Raw genomic sequence first — 16,303 nt, 5'->3', positions numbered from 1 at the left:
CTGTGAGCAAAGCTTTTACTGGTGAAACTGGGGCAGGCAGGCAGAGACCTGCTCTGCCTGATGTCCATTTGCTTCCAACCCCCCAGGAGGCCCTGTTGGTCATTCTCAAGAGCCTGATGCCAGCGTGTCTCTTCAACATCATTGGCTTTGGATCCACCTTCAAGACCCTTTTTCCTGCCAGTCAGACTTATTGCGAGGTGGGTGATGGGGGAGACACATGTCCCTGGTGCTGGGAGGGGGCTGGTGCCCCAGCTGATGATTCTCTTTTGGGCAGGAGAGCTTGGCCATCGCCTGCGAGAGCATCAAGAATATCCGGGCTGATATGGGTGGCACCAACATCTTATCGCCTTTGAAGTGGGTCATTCGACAGCCCATCCACAGGGGCCACCCCCGCCTGCTCTTTCTGCTGACGGACGGAGCCATCAGCAACACGGGGAAGGTTCTGGAGCTGCTGCGGAACCATTCTTGCTCCACCAGGTATGGAGGGCAGCGTAGAATCGTGGAATCATGGAATAGTTTGTGTTGAAGGGACCTTCCCAGGTGCCCCAGTGCCCCCCCTGCCATGAGCAGGGACATCTTCAGCAGCTCAGGTTGCTCAGAGCCCCGTCCAGCCTGGCCTGGGATGTCTCCAGGGATGGTTCATCCACCACCTCTCTGGCCAACCTGGGCCAGGGTCTCACCACCCTCAGGGGCAACAATTCCTTCCTCATGTCCAGCCCAAATCTCCCCTCCTTTAGTTTAAAACCATCACCCCTTGTCCTATCACAAAAGCCTGGCACAATAGGGGACACGCTTCTCCTCCAGCACGGCTCCATCTCACAGACGTTTCCCCAGGAGAGAGATTGCTGGTATGGACCATGGGAGAACCTCAAACGGTTTGGAACAGATCCCAGAAGTTCAGATGCTTTTTAAACAATCAAAAGCAGGATAATTGGGCTGACAGCTTCACAGGCTCTCGGCTGATGCTTCCTGCTAGGAGAGATTGACACATGAACAATCTTCCTTGCCTTTTATTTTTTTAATTTTTTTTAAAGCACATCTGGGTCTGGCCCCAGCTGCTTCCAGGATGGGGCTGTGCAGAATTGAATATGCTGAAAGAGAGCAATATAAAAGCAGCTAATTTGTGCATCAAGCTCCCAGCCTGGTTCCCCAGCCCTGATGACAGGCTGCCCTGGCTTCTCCTCTGCCTCTTTAAGGGGCATGAAACAGAAGAAAAATGTAAGAAAACCTTGTTCTTCTCGCATCCTTCAGACTTCAGGGCTTATCAGGGAAGCTGCTCTGTCCTTTTTTTTCACCATATGGAGGTTTAACTGTTTAGGGCAACCCATCCCTCGCTCTGGTAGAGGCACAGGGGTGGGCTAAGCTAAACGCAGTCAGTTAGGGCATGGTCTGTGTGTGTGCCCTTGATTCAAAAGAAGATCAAAGCTTTATTTAGGAGGGTGTGAGGCTGAACTCGGATTTGCAGCCAGATGGGGATTAAAAACCTCGAAGAGAAAAGCCCCTCATGGAGATGCCGTTTGCTGCTGGTTTCACCCTCAGCTCTCAACTGCCCTGGCTGAATGCCAGATCCCATCCATAGAATCATAGAATCATTTTGGTGGCAAAAGCCCCTCAAGATCATGAAGTCCACCCGTTCCCCACCCCTGGCACTGCCCCGTGTCCTGAGAACCTCATGTCCGTCTGTCCAACCCTCCAGGGATGGTGACTCCAGCACTGCCCTGGGCAGCCTGTTCCAATGCCCCACAGCCCTTTGGGGAAGAAATTGTTCCCAGATCCAACCTCAACCTCCCCTGGCGCAACTTGAGACCGTTTCCTCTGCTCCTGGCGCTTGTTCCTGGGGAGCAGAGCCCGACCCCCCCCTGGCTCCAAGCTCCTTTCAGGCAGTTCAGAGATCAGAAGGTCTCCCCTCAGCTCCTGTTCTCCAGCTGAACCCCCAGGTCCCTCAGCCGCTCCATCACACTTGTGCTCCAGCCCCTCACCAGCTCCGTTCCCTTCTCTCAACTTGCTCCAGCACCTCCAGGGCTTTCTTGGTGTGAGGGACCCAACCCCATCCCATCCCATCCCATCCCATCCCATCCCATCCCATCCCACCCCCACCCCATCCTTCAGCCCAACCCAAATCCTGACTCATTTCCCTAGGCATCAGGGGAGCTTCCTCGCCTGGCTGATTCCTCCCTCCTTCCTTGAGAAAACATTTATTTTAATTGTGAGCAGATAATTACTGGGTCTTTAGTGCTATTGACCACAGGCGCTCAGCAGGGAAAAGAGCTGAGCTGGCAGCAAAGCAGCTTGTTTGTCCTTGCAGGGGACACGGGGGCTTGGGGTCCCGCTGGGGAGGCCCTGAGCATCGTGGCTGGAGGCTGCTCTGCGGGGAAGGGTTTGCTGAAAGGAGGGGGATGCTGGTTCCTGACCCTCCTGTCAGCCAGCTGGAAGAGGAGCTCGTTTATTTTTTTCCTCCAGACATGCTGGGCAACTGTACAGCAGTAGGATAATACAAGAAAATAGAGACAATCAAATAAATGAATAAAATAACAAATAGTTAAAATTAAAAATAAAATTAAAATATACAACTGTAAGGAAAAATATGATTAAATATATAGAAAATATAAATAAAAATATAAAAAATTAAAAATTTAAAAATATAACTTAAAAATATAAATATAAATATAAGGTGGGATCTTCTGCCTTCAGGGAGTGGGTGAGCTGCATGGGGCTGGTGCTTTGGATGGCTTTGACCCCCCCCACATTCTGACCCTTCCTGTCCCTTTGCAGGTGCTACAGCTTCGGCATCGGGCCGAACGCCTGCAGGAGGCTGGTGGGGGGGTTGGCTGCCGTGTCCAGGGGTATTGCTGAGTTCCTGGTGGACAGCGAGAGGCTGCAGCCCAAGGTAGGACCAACTTTTGAGGCTCTCAGGATGCTCCGGTTCAGCGAGGGGTTTTATTCATTGTCCTGGTGCTGCTCTGCCACCTCCCCCTCGGCAGCGGGAGGGGGTGAAGGAGCATCTTCATCCCCAGCTGTCAGAGGATGCGGGGGGGGTGTGTTCACCCTCCTTGTGGAGATGGGTAGAAGTGATCACACGTTAACGGCGGCTTCGCCTTCAAAGGCAGCTGCTGCCTCCAACACCAGCGATGGCAGAGGAACCGGCATCAAAGCAGCCAATTAATTCTGAAGTCAGGCTCAGCCCTGGCTTTGCTCAGGCACAAAGTACCGAGGGTTGGAAGGGGGAGGGATCCGCGGTGACAGCTTTGCTTATTAACTTTAAAGCAAACGGGGGGGCAGCCTCTTAATTTCCACTCTCCCCGTGAAGACTGAGTGAACCGATGTGCCTCAAACATGCCATACGAAGGGCTCTGTCCCGCGGTGAAAGCGCGGAGCCTGGACCGTCATCCACCGGATGACTAAACCCAGGAACAATTGGGTCTTTAGCTCCTAAATATCTCCAAAAAGCTGGCTCCTGCGTTCTTGATCTCCAAAGGAGGAGTTAAGAAGTCCAGCCCCTCTGCAGGAACCTGGAGCACACAGAAACCTCTATGAGACAGAACAGCATCAGCATTTCTGATGTAAATTAAAAGCAAAGACAGTGAAGAGAGGTGTTGTTTTGTTTTGGTTTTTTATAGAGCTATTAATAAAGAGCTTTGCGGGCTGTGCGGCAGTCTGAGGCATCAATTAATGGCCTTACAAAACACAGCCTAGTGCGTCTTCCTGAGCCTGTGAGAAAATAGTGAACAATAGAGAACGTTGGAGCTGTTCTGCCTCAAAATCAGGTGTTTGCTTCCCCTGGTGCACAGGAAAACTCTTTAGGTGGCTCCCTGGTAGGTTTGTCCATGAGATATTCACGGATATTGGTTTTATCCACATGTGTTATTGGTAAGAGCATCACTGAGCAAGGACCTGTTCTTGCCTGGCTCCAAGCTCCTTTCAGGCAGTTCAGAGATCAGAAGGTCTCCCCTCAGCTCCTGTTCTCCAGCTGAACCCCCCAGGTCCCTCAGCTGCTCCATCACACTTGTGCTCCAGCCCCTCACCAGCTCCGTTCCCTTCTCTCAACTCACTCCGGATCTGCTCTGCTGCCCTTGGTATAACCGCACCCCTCTGCTCTCTGCCTCAGATGATCAAGTCGCTGAAAAAGGCGATGGCTCCGGTTCTGAGCGACGTGTCCGTGGAGTGGGTCTTTCCTGAGAGCACCGAGGTCTTGGTTTCTCCCATCAGTACCAGTTGCCTCTTCCCTGGTGACCACCTGGTTGGCTACGGCATTGTCTGCGACACCTCCCCATACATCTCCAACCCCCGATCGGTGAGTGCCCCTGTGCTGGCTGCTGGGGCTGTCCTGGGAGTTGGGGGTGTTGGTGTCCATGTGCACAAGAATTACAGAACAGTTTGGGTTGGAAGGGACCTTCCCAGCCCCCCCAGTGCCACCCTTGCCATGAGCAGGGACATCTTCACCAGCTCAGGTTGCTCAGAGCCCCGTCCAACCTGGCCTGGGATGTCTCCAGGGATGGTTCATCCACCACCTCTCTGGCCAACCTGGGCCAGGCTCTCACCACCCTCAGGGATAACAATCTCCTTCTCATGTCCAGCCTGAATCTCCCCTCCTTTAGTTTAAAACCATCACCCCTTGTCTGTATCATCACAAATGTGCATCTCAACTCTTTGTGCATGGTCAGGAGATGTCTCTTGTTTTTTTGCTCTGCCCTCAAGTGAGATGGCAGGCGAGACATTGGGGAGAAATAGGAGTTCACGGGGTCTGGTGCACAAACAGTCGCTCCTCTTGGCTGGGAGCCGGCTGAAAGACACGATGGCAGGACCTCTTCCCTCTTTCTGCTTCCCCCCAGGACAAGAGGCGACGTTACAGCATGATGCGGTCCCAGGAGTCGGGCAGCTCCGTTTTCTTTCACTCCCAGGAGGAAGGAGCAGGCATGGAGAGCTGGAACCACTCCAGAGACTCGGAGAGCTGCTGCCCCGCTGAGCGTGGCCCCGATCAGCTGGTGGTGGGCAGAGATCCCGGGGGAGAATCCGACACAGACACCGGTCAGATTTTCCTCTGTACAAGCGTGGGTGTGATGCCTCTGTCTTTTTAATCAAACTTCTGTGCCAGTTTTCTTGCCTGACAAATAAATCGTTTTGGCTGTATCTCTGCAAAGAGGTGGAGGGGTTTGCAGGAGGGATGACAGATCTCCCGAGGCCTGAGCGAGTCTATTTGGTTTGGATGTTTCATCCTAACCTGTCAGGAAATCAAGGAAAGCCCTAGAGAACTGGCTTCCCTGGAGATTTTCAAAGCAGCTCAAGGTTTGGCCACAGAATTATTTACAAGCTTCCCAAGCAAATGGGTGGCCTGTCCTCGCACCTGGAAAGCTGTCGCTTCACTGCAAGTCCTGAAGTTGCAGCTCGAGATCAGGAGAAGGGGAAAATGGAACCAAAGCCATGTCCCCAGGGTGTCACCCATCTCCATCACAGTTCAGCTGTGTGAGCAACACGTGGTGTAAAGCAGCTGCTTGCACCCCAGGACCGGTTGCACCCCATAACCGGTTGCATTTTCTCGCAACAGAGAAACCTCTGTTCCTTGTGGGATGTTCTTCCCTTATCTTCAGCGAGGAACTGTGCTGTGCATCCCCCCAACCTTGTCAAAAGCAAGGAGAAGTCGTGCCTAAAATGAAATTTTACTCTTGCTCTGACAGGAGAATGTCTGCGCTAATGAAATTTCATTAGTAAACGCTTTGTCTTCTCCAGGGAGGTTTGGGGAAATGCAGTCTGAAAACTGCTCAGACAAAACCTCCCCAATCTGCTCTCCCGACTTCCCCAGGAGTTTTGAGTGTAGGCTCTTATTTCCTTTTGTGGTTTATGCGCTTTGCTTAAAACTATGCAGGGCCAAAGCTGGACGGTGCTGGTCCTGCTCCAGAGTGGAGCTGATCCTCTCTCCCAACATACAGGCATGGACATCAAGGTTTCCTCCAGGAGACGGGCATTCAGCACCCCCCAAATCGCTGACCACGAGCCTTGCAAAAAAGTGCCTACAGCCAGTGATCCCAGCAGCACCCTGGTGAAAAACCCCCTTCGGAAAACCCACCGGCAGGACCTGCAGCAGGTCAGCCCCGAGCCCTGGCAGGTGGATTTCCAGGTACGTGACACCCAGAGAGGCTTTGCCTGCAGCAGGAATATTGCAGATGCACAAGGGAAAGAGCCTGGCTCACACTAGTCCTCATATAGAAATATATGTGCCCATGCTTTGTGCTGCACCACGTCACATCATCTGAGGGTTGAGACAGCTCTGCTGTGGGACAGGCTGAGAGAGCTGGTTTGTTCAGCCTGGAGAAAAGAAGGCTTTGGGGAGACATTATTGTGGCCTTTCCATACTTAAAAAGGGTCAAGAAGAAAGATGGGGACAGACATTTTAGCAGGGCCTGTTGTGATAGGACAAGGGGTGATGGTTTTAAACTACAAGAGAAGAAGTTGTTGGCCCTGAGGGTGGTGAGAGCCTGGCCCAGGTTGGCCAGAGAGGTGGTGGATGAACCATCCCTGGAGACATCCCAGGCCAGGCTGGATGGGGCTCTGAGCAACCTGTCCCTGCTCATGGCAGGGGTGGCACTGGGGGAGCTGGGAAGGTCCCTTCAACCCAAACTGTTATGTGATTCTGTGACCTCCTGAATGGTGCGATGTCCTTTGCCTGCAGCAGGTAGCAGGTGAAATTTGGGAAGATTTTTCAGCTGTGGAGGGGTAGGGATGATTTTCTCCCATCCTTGGCACCACCAGGATGCTCCGCTCTGCAATCAGCATCTGCAGGGCTGGGAGGACCATCAGCACTCTGGTTCCCATGGAAACTCCGAGCAGGGAATGTTGGGGGCTTTCATTTCTCTTCCTCTGCGGGTTAGAGATGCACTGGGTGATGGGGGGCTGGAGGTGAGGCAAGGTGAGGGGACCAAAGGGGATGAAGGGCCAGTGTTTCACGGGGAGGTATGAGACCTCTGCTCCCTCCAGATGCAGTGCTGAGGGTGAACAGCATCGCTTGATAAAGGGCAACCAGTGGTGGATTTTAGGGTTCCCTGTGACCTTGACAGCATCACAAATGTCCCCAGAGCATCCTCCTGCCCACGGGGTGCTCGGTGCAGAGGCAGAGATGGAAACGACTCCCTTCTGGAGGGCAGTAAACAGTTAACAGCATGCATCCTGCTCTTAATTAATTGCAGCCTGGTTTTGCCATCCCTCCTGCTTAGAGGGCTCCCAGCGGCTCTCCCAGCTCCCACACCAGCTGCTGGGGCCTGACATTTTCAGGGGTGTGAATGTGAGCCCTCGGCTCGTCTCCGTGCTGGGAAGGAAAGGTCAGCATGTGCGATGGGCAGCTGAAATCCTCGGCTCCATTCCTGGCCAGGATCTTCTGGCTGGGAGGAGGGCTTGGGCAGGAGAAGGGGCAGGTTTTGAATGGAGAGGGTCTGGCAAAGGCTTCTGTGACTGGTTTGCTTTTAAATATCTCAGTCCTGGCTTGGTGAGTAGCTCCTGGAGCTGCGTGCCTCCTGTTTGTGTGGTGGTTTCATAAAGCATCAAAGATTTAGTGGTGATAGAGGCCATGTTCTTGCCTGCCACCCAAAAAATCATCTTTCCATCTGTCACTGCAACCCACTGCTTTTTGCCACCTCTGTCCCTGCTGGTGTTGTGCTGGGAAAACAAAGAGACTGTTGGTTTTAGAGAAACCTTACCACAGCCCTGAGGACAGGGACAGAAACAGCCAGACCTTGGGAGAGAGATGTCCATGTGGGATGTGGCACTGGAGATGCTGGAGGAGGAAATCATGTGTCCTGAAAGTGGAGAAACAGTCTTGTTAAAAAAAAATAAAGAGATAAAAATTCCCTTCTTCTCATCCCCTGTGCCTCTCTCCTTTCGTTACTAAGCAACTGCTCCTTGATCTTTCTGTCTCTCTTCTTTCCTTTGGTTCCCAAGTGAAGTCATTAAAATGTCTGGAGGAAGAAAACTCATATTTTACCTTCTGCCTGTCTGGGGAAGAAGCCCCTGGGGCCGGGGTCCCTCGGGGACACCCCGCAGGTCTGATGGAAAGGGGGCTGAGCAGAAAGGGACCCATGTGTTTCATAGAATCTCAGAATAGTTTGGGTTGGAAGAGCCCTTCCCAGCTCCCCCAGTGCCACCCCTGCCATGAGCAGGGACATCTTCAGCAGCTCAGGTTGCTCAGAGCCCCGTCCAGCCTGGCCTGGGATGTCTCCAGGGATGGTTCATCTACCACCTCTCTGGCCAATCTGGGCCAGGCTCTCACCACCCTCAGGGCCAACAGTTTCTTCCTCATATCCAGCCTGAATCTCCCTCCTTTAGTTTCAAACCATCACTCCTTGTCCTATCACTACAGGCCCTGCTCAAAAGTCTGTCCCCATCTTTCTTATCGGCCCCTTTTAAGTCTGGAAAGGCCACAATAACGTGCAAGCACACATTGCCAAGCACAAGTACCCAGTATCTCACACTGGGAGCGGCAGGGAGCAGACAGGATCTGCAGGGACAGAGCAAGTCCTTACTGGTTCCATCCCTCACATTTTCTCTTCTCTCAGTCCTTCGCAGCCACCTCGCTCATCTCTGCCACAAGGATCTCTGGCACGGGTGCCCGGAGGCCATCCCTGCTCCCTCACAGCTGTGTGTCCTTCTGCCACGACGCTGACTCCTCATCGGTGCTGGACGGGCTGCAACAAGCAGATCTGGGAAGGGACTTAGGAACGTTCAATGCCAGCGCAAGCCTGAGGTCTTCATCAGATAGCCGGAGCCCCGGGGAACTGGGTAACTGGGTGACTGGGGACAGAGGGAGGCAGGGCCAGCGTCACCTGTCCGTGCTGGGGTTTTGGTGGCGTTGCATTGCTTTCTGTGCTTTCATCTCCCACAGATCTGATTAATTATCTGCCTCTCCCCGGTCTGCAGACTCTGCCCAGCATCCTTCCTTCACGTTTGAAACAGAGACCTCCTCTGACTGGGAGCCCCAGGACTGGGACTTTGGCTCTGCCCGGGGCTCCCCGCACTCCCCCAGGACCCTCTGCAAGGCGGTGGTGAAGGGCCTGAGGAGCAATGAGCCTGTGCAGTGGGAAGTCACCTTTGATATCCGCCCTCTCTTCCGAGAGCGGGAAAACCAGGCGGATGGTGACGCAGACCTGTGGACCGAGACCTTCCACCACCTGGCAGCCAAGTCGGTGATCCGGGACTTCGAGCATCTTGCTGAGAAAGAGTGTGAAATAGAGCATGGTAATGCATGGCTCCCAGCCAGCCTGCAAGCTCCCTGCCCTGCCCCGGGGTGGCTTTCCAGCAGTTTCCCACGTTAATACAAGGGCAGGCAGTGGTGGGATGTTAGGGAATGTCTCACCCAGTTCCCAAATGATGGCACCTTCCTTGAACTTTTCTTCTGCTTCTGCAGCCTTGGTGCACATTACCACTGTTAACTCATTGCACCTTGAATCCTGGGGTCAGTTTTGGGCCTTGAGGTGCTGGAGCAAGTTGAGAGAAGGGAACGGAGCTGGTGAGGGGCTGGAGCACAAGTGTGATGGAGCGGCTGAGGGACCTGGGGGGTTCAGCTGGAGAACAGGAGCTGAGGGGAGACCTTCTGATCTCTGAACTGCCTGAAAGGAGCTTGGAGCCAGGGGGGTCGGGCTCTGCTCCCCAGGAACAAGCGCCAGGAGCAGAGGAAACGGCCTCAAGTTGCACCAGGGGAGGCTGAGGTTGGATGTGGGGAACAATTTCTTCCCCAAAGGGCTATGGGGCATTGGAACAGGCTGCCCAGGGCAGTGCTGGAGTCACCATCCCAAGCATGGAGCTGTGTCTGGGAGCTGGGTCCAGAGGGTGGATGGAGCCCATGGAGCACACAGCCTCTAACCCGGTGTCTCTCTCGTGGCAGGGTCTGGGCGGAGGTATCATGTCAACGCTGTCCACACCAGCAAGGCCTGCAACGTTATCAGCAAGTACACGGCGTTTGTGCCAGTGGACCTGAGCGCCAACACCTACCTGCCCACTGTTGTCGAGTACCCCAACATGGGTAACATGGGGCTGGTGGAGGGGGAAACCTCATGGGACGGAGGGTGTTATCTGCGAAACTTCACTCAGAGGAAATCCCTCCAGACATGAGGAAGAAATTGTTGTCCCTGAGGGCGGTGAGAGCCTGGCCCCGGTTGGCCAGAGAGGTGGTGGATGAGCCATCCCTGGAGACATCCCAGGCCAGGCTGGACGGGGCTCTGAGCAACCTGAGCTGGTGAAGATGTCCCTGCTCATAGCAGGGGTGGCACTGGGGGAGCTGGGAAGGTCCCTTCAACCCAAACCCTTCTATGTTAGGTCTGGATGCCCAGAGATAACCAAACTCATCCGTCTGTGGGGTTTGTTGCCACTGTGTGTGTGCCCGTCCCTCTCTAACACTGGCAATTCCCTTCTCTCGTGCCAAGGGGCAGCATCCAAGCAAGGCAGCCAGAGGAGCCAGAGCTCAGGAACCAGAAGACATCGTGGCTTTTCCCAGGGATGTCCCCAGTCAGCTTGTGGCCAGAATGGAGACGATGGATTTTATGGCATGAGTAAGATTTCTTGGGGGTTGTCTCCTTCCTGGTGTGGTTTAGTCTATAAAAGGGACATATTCCCTGCTTTTTTTTTTTTTTTTTACTTCTGCCTTCCTCTTTGAATATGGTGCTTACCAGACACTTGTCCGACCAGAGTTCACCTCCTTAAATGGGGAAGAAGCTGCAATTTCACATGAAACTCCCAAATTGCAGGCAGTGGCTGCTGACAACACTTGGAAGTTAATTGGCAGCCATAACACAGATAACGTGAGGGATGAAACTGGCTGTAATTAGGGGCAAGGGGATGCGAGACACTTTGTTCTCGCCAAATACTCCCCTGATGAAGGTTAGTGGGACTGGACCTTGTCTGGCATTGTCAGATCTGCAGCTGTGTTAAAAATGCCCCTGATCAGGCCATTAACCGGTTAATGCCACAGGGAGGGTAAATGACCGTGCTGCACCGTGCGGTGACATGATGGCGATTTTGGCTGGGTTGCATTGCTGGTGTGGTTCCTCTATTGCAGATGCCGAGGAGAGCAGCCTGACTCCTTCCAGCACCCCATCACCCCATGGCGGGGAGCGCTGCGGTCTCCCCGAAGGTAGGGAAAAAGCTGATGGTGTTCGCCAGGATGCAGGTGCATTGAGTCTGTGATTTGGGCTCTTCAGCAAATACTTCTACTGAGTTGTGGGGTTTTTTTATAAAACCTTATGACTTTAAAATTAGCCTTGTGAGCACAAGACCTGACTTCTTCCACGGGTGAAAAGGACAGAGCCAGATGGGGCCTTTGCTGTCAGTTTCCCCCCAGGATTCATTTTTTAGAGGCAAGGGAATTTCATTATCCACATAGGAAAAACAGGGCGAGGAGGGAGGAAGGATTTTGCCAAAGATGCAGCAGCAGAACAAGATACCCCACGTCCCAGCACAGACTCTGCTCCCTTTTGTTCTCCTGTAGCACTTTGTTTTACCCCAGCTTTGTGTTTCTTCCCAGGGCTGTTACAGAGCCTGTCTGCTCCCTCTGCACAAGCCCAAAAATCCATTGAGAACCTCTTTGCTGCAAGGTATGTGCCAGCTCGACCTTCCTCTGCTCTTAGCAGTTGTCTTGCACCTCCATGGGTCCAACAAAAACGCAAGTGAGCGGGAGAGGAAGGACTTAAATGAGGTTCTTAAGGACATGGGTTAGTGTCAGGGTTGGGTTAATGGTTGGACTCAGTGATCTTGAGGTTCTTTTCCAACCAAAATGATTCTGTGATTCTATGATTCTGTGATTCTACAACACCCCAGGGTTAGCAGCTGGAGCCAGGACCAAGCGTGATGCCGGTGGCTGGGGACTGATGATGGTTTCTGGAGGGGAGGGTGGGCATCAGGAAGGGACACAGAGGTTCTAGCCACCTTTTTGTCCTCCTGCAGGTTGACCCTCAATAAAACCAGGCTGCTGACCCGAGCCGCCAAAGGGTTCATGAGCAAATCTGCAAGCAGAGCAAGCGAAGCCAGCTCCGAGAGTGACAATGAGAACACCGACTACTTTCCCCTGGTGAGCAGCTCATTCCCAGGTCCTGCTGGGGTTGTGTGGTCACTGTGGGGGGGCAAAGGGCAAGAGAATCCCCCAAATCCTGCCTCTTGCTCTCTGGTGGCCACGTTCAATGGTCTGCTTAGAGATGGAGACCTGTTCCGTCATGCATGCCTCTTTCCTGAAGCAGCTGGTATCTCAGAGCTCTCTCTGTGCCCACTGCTCCTTGCAGGTATCTCTGCAGCTGGCCTGTGGTGCCTTTCTCCTCAACTCGGCCTTCTGCAATGCCGTCAACATCCCCATGGAGAAGCTGAAGTGGACGTCTCCCTTCACCTGCCACCGCCTGGCCCTCAGCCCCTCCAGCTCCTACAGCTCCAAGAAGACCAGCCCCACCGGGGAGCACAAAACCCTCAGCTCTAGCCGGCAGCTCCTGGTTCCCGATGGCCACGGGAAGAGTCCCACCACCAGAGACATCACTCTGGAGGGTGCAGAAGACACTGGCCGCCTTCGCCACTTCTCGGGCAGCGCAGTGGAGAGCATCTCCAAAGCTCTGAGAGCTGAGAAGGAACTTTCCCCACCGGCCATCACCATCCGCCGCTTCTCCTCCCCAGAGAACACATCATCTTTGGCTGAATGGCAAGGTGACAGCGGCCGGGGCTCGGAGACAGATGGTTCTGAGGTCCAAGAGTTGCTTTTCGACATCGAGTTGCAGCAGCAGACGGAGCCGGAGGGGATGTTGTGGGCCACAGCGGTGGCCTTGGCTTGGCTGGAGCACAGCTCAGCATCCTTCTTCATCGAGTGGGAGCTGGTGGCTGCCAAAGCCAGCCTGTGGCTGAGCCAGCAGGACTTCCCGCAGGGATACAGCCTGGCCACTGTCAAAGCTGCAGCCCAGCAGCTCTTTGTCCTGCTCCGGCACTGGGATGAGAACCTGGAATTCAACCTACTGTGCTACAACCCCAGCAGTGTGTAAGGAGGACAAGGAGAGGGGCTCAGGCAGCGCAGGAGCAGGGGTCCATCCCTGAGGAAACACCTCCAAGGAGCTCAGCTCCTCTGCTGCAGGAACAGTGTGTTTATCAGAGCAAACCCTGCAAACAGAACCAGCCTGGATGAAATTCTGCGCTCAGTGGTTGGTATTTTGCCCCGGGAGGGCACCTGCTGCCTGCCTGCAGGAGGATGCGGTTTATTTTTAACTGAAGCAGCACCTCCAGCTACAGCAGATCCTTCTGATCCTTGTTTCTCCTGGTTTTCAGCCCTGTTTCAGGGCAGGTCTCTCCTGCTTGGCTTGTCCTGTCCTTGCTTGTCTGCCTCTGCCCAGCCCCAAATCTCTGCCAAGCCCCTGCTGCTGTCCGCTGTCCCTGAGCTGCTGCTCTCCTGAGGCTCCTGCCATCTCAGATGCCTTTTGGTGATGGTGAACATCTGACAACACGCTCATGTCATGGACCAAAGAAAATCCAGGCTGGGATAGACCACAGGGGCTGGAGCACAAGTGTGATGGAGAGGCTGAGGGACCTGGGGGGTTCAGCTGGAGAACAGGAGCTGAGGGGAGACCTTCTGATCTCTGAACTGCCTGAAAGGAGCTTGGAGCCAGGGGGGTCGGGCTCTGCTCCCCAGGAACAAGCGCCAGGAGCAGAGGAAACGGCCTCAAGTTGCGCCAGGGGAGGGTGAGGTTGGATGTGGGGAACAATTTCTTCCCCAAAGGGCTGTGGGGCATTGGAACAGGCTGCCCAGGGCAGTGCTGGAGTCACCATCCCTGGAGGGTTGGACAGACGGACATGAGGTTCTCAGGACATGGGGCAGTGACAGGGGTCAGGGAACGGTTGGACTCCATGATCTTGAGGGGCTTTTGCAACCAAAATGATTTTGTGATTTTAGGATGGTCCGTACCAGCACATGCAGAGGATGACTCTCCTTAAACCGGTTGCCTGGGACACCCCAGCAGGCATGGGGACACTCACTGTCACCGCCTGCAAGGATCTGGGTGCCCTCACCACCACTCCTCCCAATTCTCTGCCAGCTGGGGAGGCCCTGAGCTCGCTGTCCAGCCCCAGCAGCATGGGGTCCTGCCCGGTGCCCCCCAGGACAGGCTTTTCTGCAGGATCCAGCTCCGTGGATCAAATGCCTACGGAGGGAATCACCCATCGTCACCTCTGGCGTGGCTGCAGCGCCCATGGAGCCCATCCAAAACCTGTTGCCTTTCACCCCTCCCTCTTGCCATGTTTCAGCAGGTTTCTGTTACATGTCTGTGTGTCTCAGGAGGGAAAATGGGAGGGAAATTTGTGCTGGGGACCACGAGCATCCCTCTGCTCTCTGCTCGCGGTGTCACCTCTCTGGTGTCCCCAGCGCAGTGATGCTCGGTGACATTGCAGGTTTGCCGGCTAGGTGTCTGGGCGTGGTTGTGTTCTGTGTTGCAGAAGTGTTGTTGTCCCAGTAAATCACAGCCTGCTTGACTGCCCAGTGTTGGTCCTTTCTTTCAAGGTGGGGGGGGTGGTTTTCCTTGTCCCCAGGGACACCCCAGCTGGCTGGAGCATTGTGTGACCACCCAGAAAAAAAAACAAAATCCCATCCTAATTTCATGTATGAGTCAAGATCAGGATTTCAGAGGGGAAGCAGCTTCCATCAGGTTCTGGGGAGTTGTGTTTTGCAGACCCCAAATTGCACAGCGCTTTGTAAACTGATGGATCTGGGGATTTATTAATAAAAACCAGGGGCAAGCAGATTTAATTCTTCTATGAGGCACAGACAAGGAGCAGAGAAATCCTGCTGCCATCTCTGTCTCCAGAATCAGAGATTTCAGCATTTATCCTGTCACCTGGGCCATCAGCAGGATGCTGAAGTTCTGCCTTCATCCTACACCTTCCTTAATTACTGTTGTTATCATTACAGGCATTAATAAAGCATCCATCGCGTTTTCCAGCCCAACTCAGGAGGCAGGAGCTATGTGATCCCTTATGTTCAAGTAAGGACCTGCTCCTGTTTCCTCTTGCCTTTGGTGACCTGTGTATATATACACATATTTTTAAGAAATAGGCAGTTACAGCTCAATTTGCCCCCTCTGGACCAGATTAGAGGGGTCAGATGTTTCCATCTCATCCCCCCAAATCTGCCTTCACCCATTGGGGAAGGGCACTGGGCCAGGAGTTGGTAATTGCTCTTTAATCCTCTTTTCCTTCCCAAATTCTCCCTGCTGCTCCAGTGCTGCCCATCTTTGCTGTTCCATCTGCAAAGCCAAATCAATGGAAAATGCAGTTTTCCCCATAATTTCACCCAGGACTGAGTTGAGGGACCCACTGTGTGCTAAAAAAATGCCCGATCCTGCCTTCCTGCTGTGCTGTGGCACCTCTTGGTTCATTAACTGCCCTTCAGTTAGCTAATTGGGCTGTTAATGAGAGCAGGAAAGGCTGGGATCACCACCTTCTCCAGGGATGGAGTGGGGATGGGTCTCTCACATCTCTGAGGGTCCCCCTCACCATCCGAGGGGATTTTCACCCCATCAAGTGGTTGTCTTTAAGACATGGGTGCTCCGACGCTGTTGCCAGGGCGACTGCAAGTGCCTCATTAGGAGAAATTAGTTTGGATACAGTTGTCAGCTCGAGCTTAATAAATAAGCCCCTTTATACTGTGTAAATAAATATTTGCATCCACACAGGGAGGGAGAAGCTTCCCAGCCCCACGATCAGTGCCGAGGGGTGTTTTGGAGAGAGAGGTGGCCAAATTGGGGTAGCCCTGGTGCAAAACACCTGGCGTGGTTGTCAGGGGGGTGACAGCGGGTGGTGGGACCCCACAGAGACCCCCAACCTGCCCTGACATGGGGAGATTTTGCTGCTCAACATCCCTGCCAGAGCTATTAGCCGCAGGGGCTCGTTAGCCAGCACCCGATGGAGCTTTTTTGCGCTTCGCAGGGTTATGAAACCTGCCGGAGAGGGGGAGGACAGGAGAGCTTAAAAAAGACCCGTCGTGTGTGTGTCCCCCACACACACCCCACAGCCGAAAAGGGCTGGCGACGTGCCGCAGCCATCCCAGCACAGATTGTGCCTCTGCCCCCGTCCGCCCGCCAACGGGGTGGAGAACTTTGCTGGAAAATGAGCTTTTTTCATAGCGTTTGCTGTGTTTTGTGTGTTTTTCCCCCCCAATTTCTGCCGAGGAAAATGGGGGCAGAGGCCACGGTGCAGTCACAGCCCCCCAGGAGCATCCGCAAAGTGGTCCAGGGCTTCTCCAGATGCTTCCTGCTCCTGATTTCTCCAATAAGACGCAGCAGAGCAATATAGAATCTACCTATGATGCTTG

General features: G+C 53.8%; 1 protein-coding gene across 3 annotated transcripts in view; it reads left to right on the top strand.

Annotated features, from left to right (window-relative positions):
* VWA5B1 (von Willebrand factor A domain containing 5B1) overlaps positions 1-14,471 on the top strand; it is a 29,804-nt gene extending 15,333 nt beyond the window's left edge. For all 3 annotated transcript variants that reach the window (XM_065038038.1, XM_065038036.1, XM_065038037.1), the window contains 14 exons: positions 87-197; positions 275-477; positions 2,773-2,887; positions 4,106-4,291; positions 4,830-5,025; positions 5,925-6,112; positions 8,541-8,763; positions 8,902-9,219; positions 9,866-10,003; positions 10,404-10,529; positions 11,036-11,110; positions 11,501-11,570; positions 11,920-12,043; positions 12,252-14,471. In XM_065038038.1, the coding sequence (XP_064894110.1) occupies positions 87-197; positions 275-477; positions 2,773-2,887; positions 4,106-4,291; positions 4,830-5,025; positions 5,925-6,112; positions 8,541-8,763; positions 8,902-9,219; positions 9,866-10,003; positions 10,404-10,529; positions 11,036-11,110; positions 11,501-11,570; positions 11,920-12,043; positions 12,252-12,989 (2,811 nt within the window). In that variant the 3' untranslated portion in view covers positions 12,990-14,471. The remainder of the gene's footprint in view (positions 1-86; positions 198-274; positions 478-2,772; positions 2,888-4,105; positions 4,292-4,829; positions 5,026-5,924; positions 6,113-8,540; positions 8,764-8,901; positions 9,220-9,865; positions 10,004-10,403; positions 10,530-11,035; positions 11,111-11,500; positions 11,571-11,919; positions 12,044-12,251) is intronic.
* Positions 14,472-16,303: the final 1,832 nt, after the last annotated feature.

This window comes from Columba livia, chromosome 21 (genome assembly GCF_036013475.1).
Source record: "Columba livia isolate bColLiv1 breed racing homer chromosome 21, bColLiv1.pat.W.v2, whole genome shotgun sequence".
Classification (NCBI taxonomy): domain Eukaryota; kingdom Metazoa; phylum Chordata; class Aves; order Columbiformes; family Columbidae; genus Columba; species Columba livia.
Note: the sequence above shows the minus strand (reverse complement) of the source record. Positions and strands in the feature narration are given on the sequence as shown.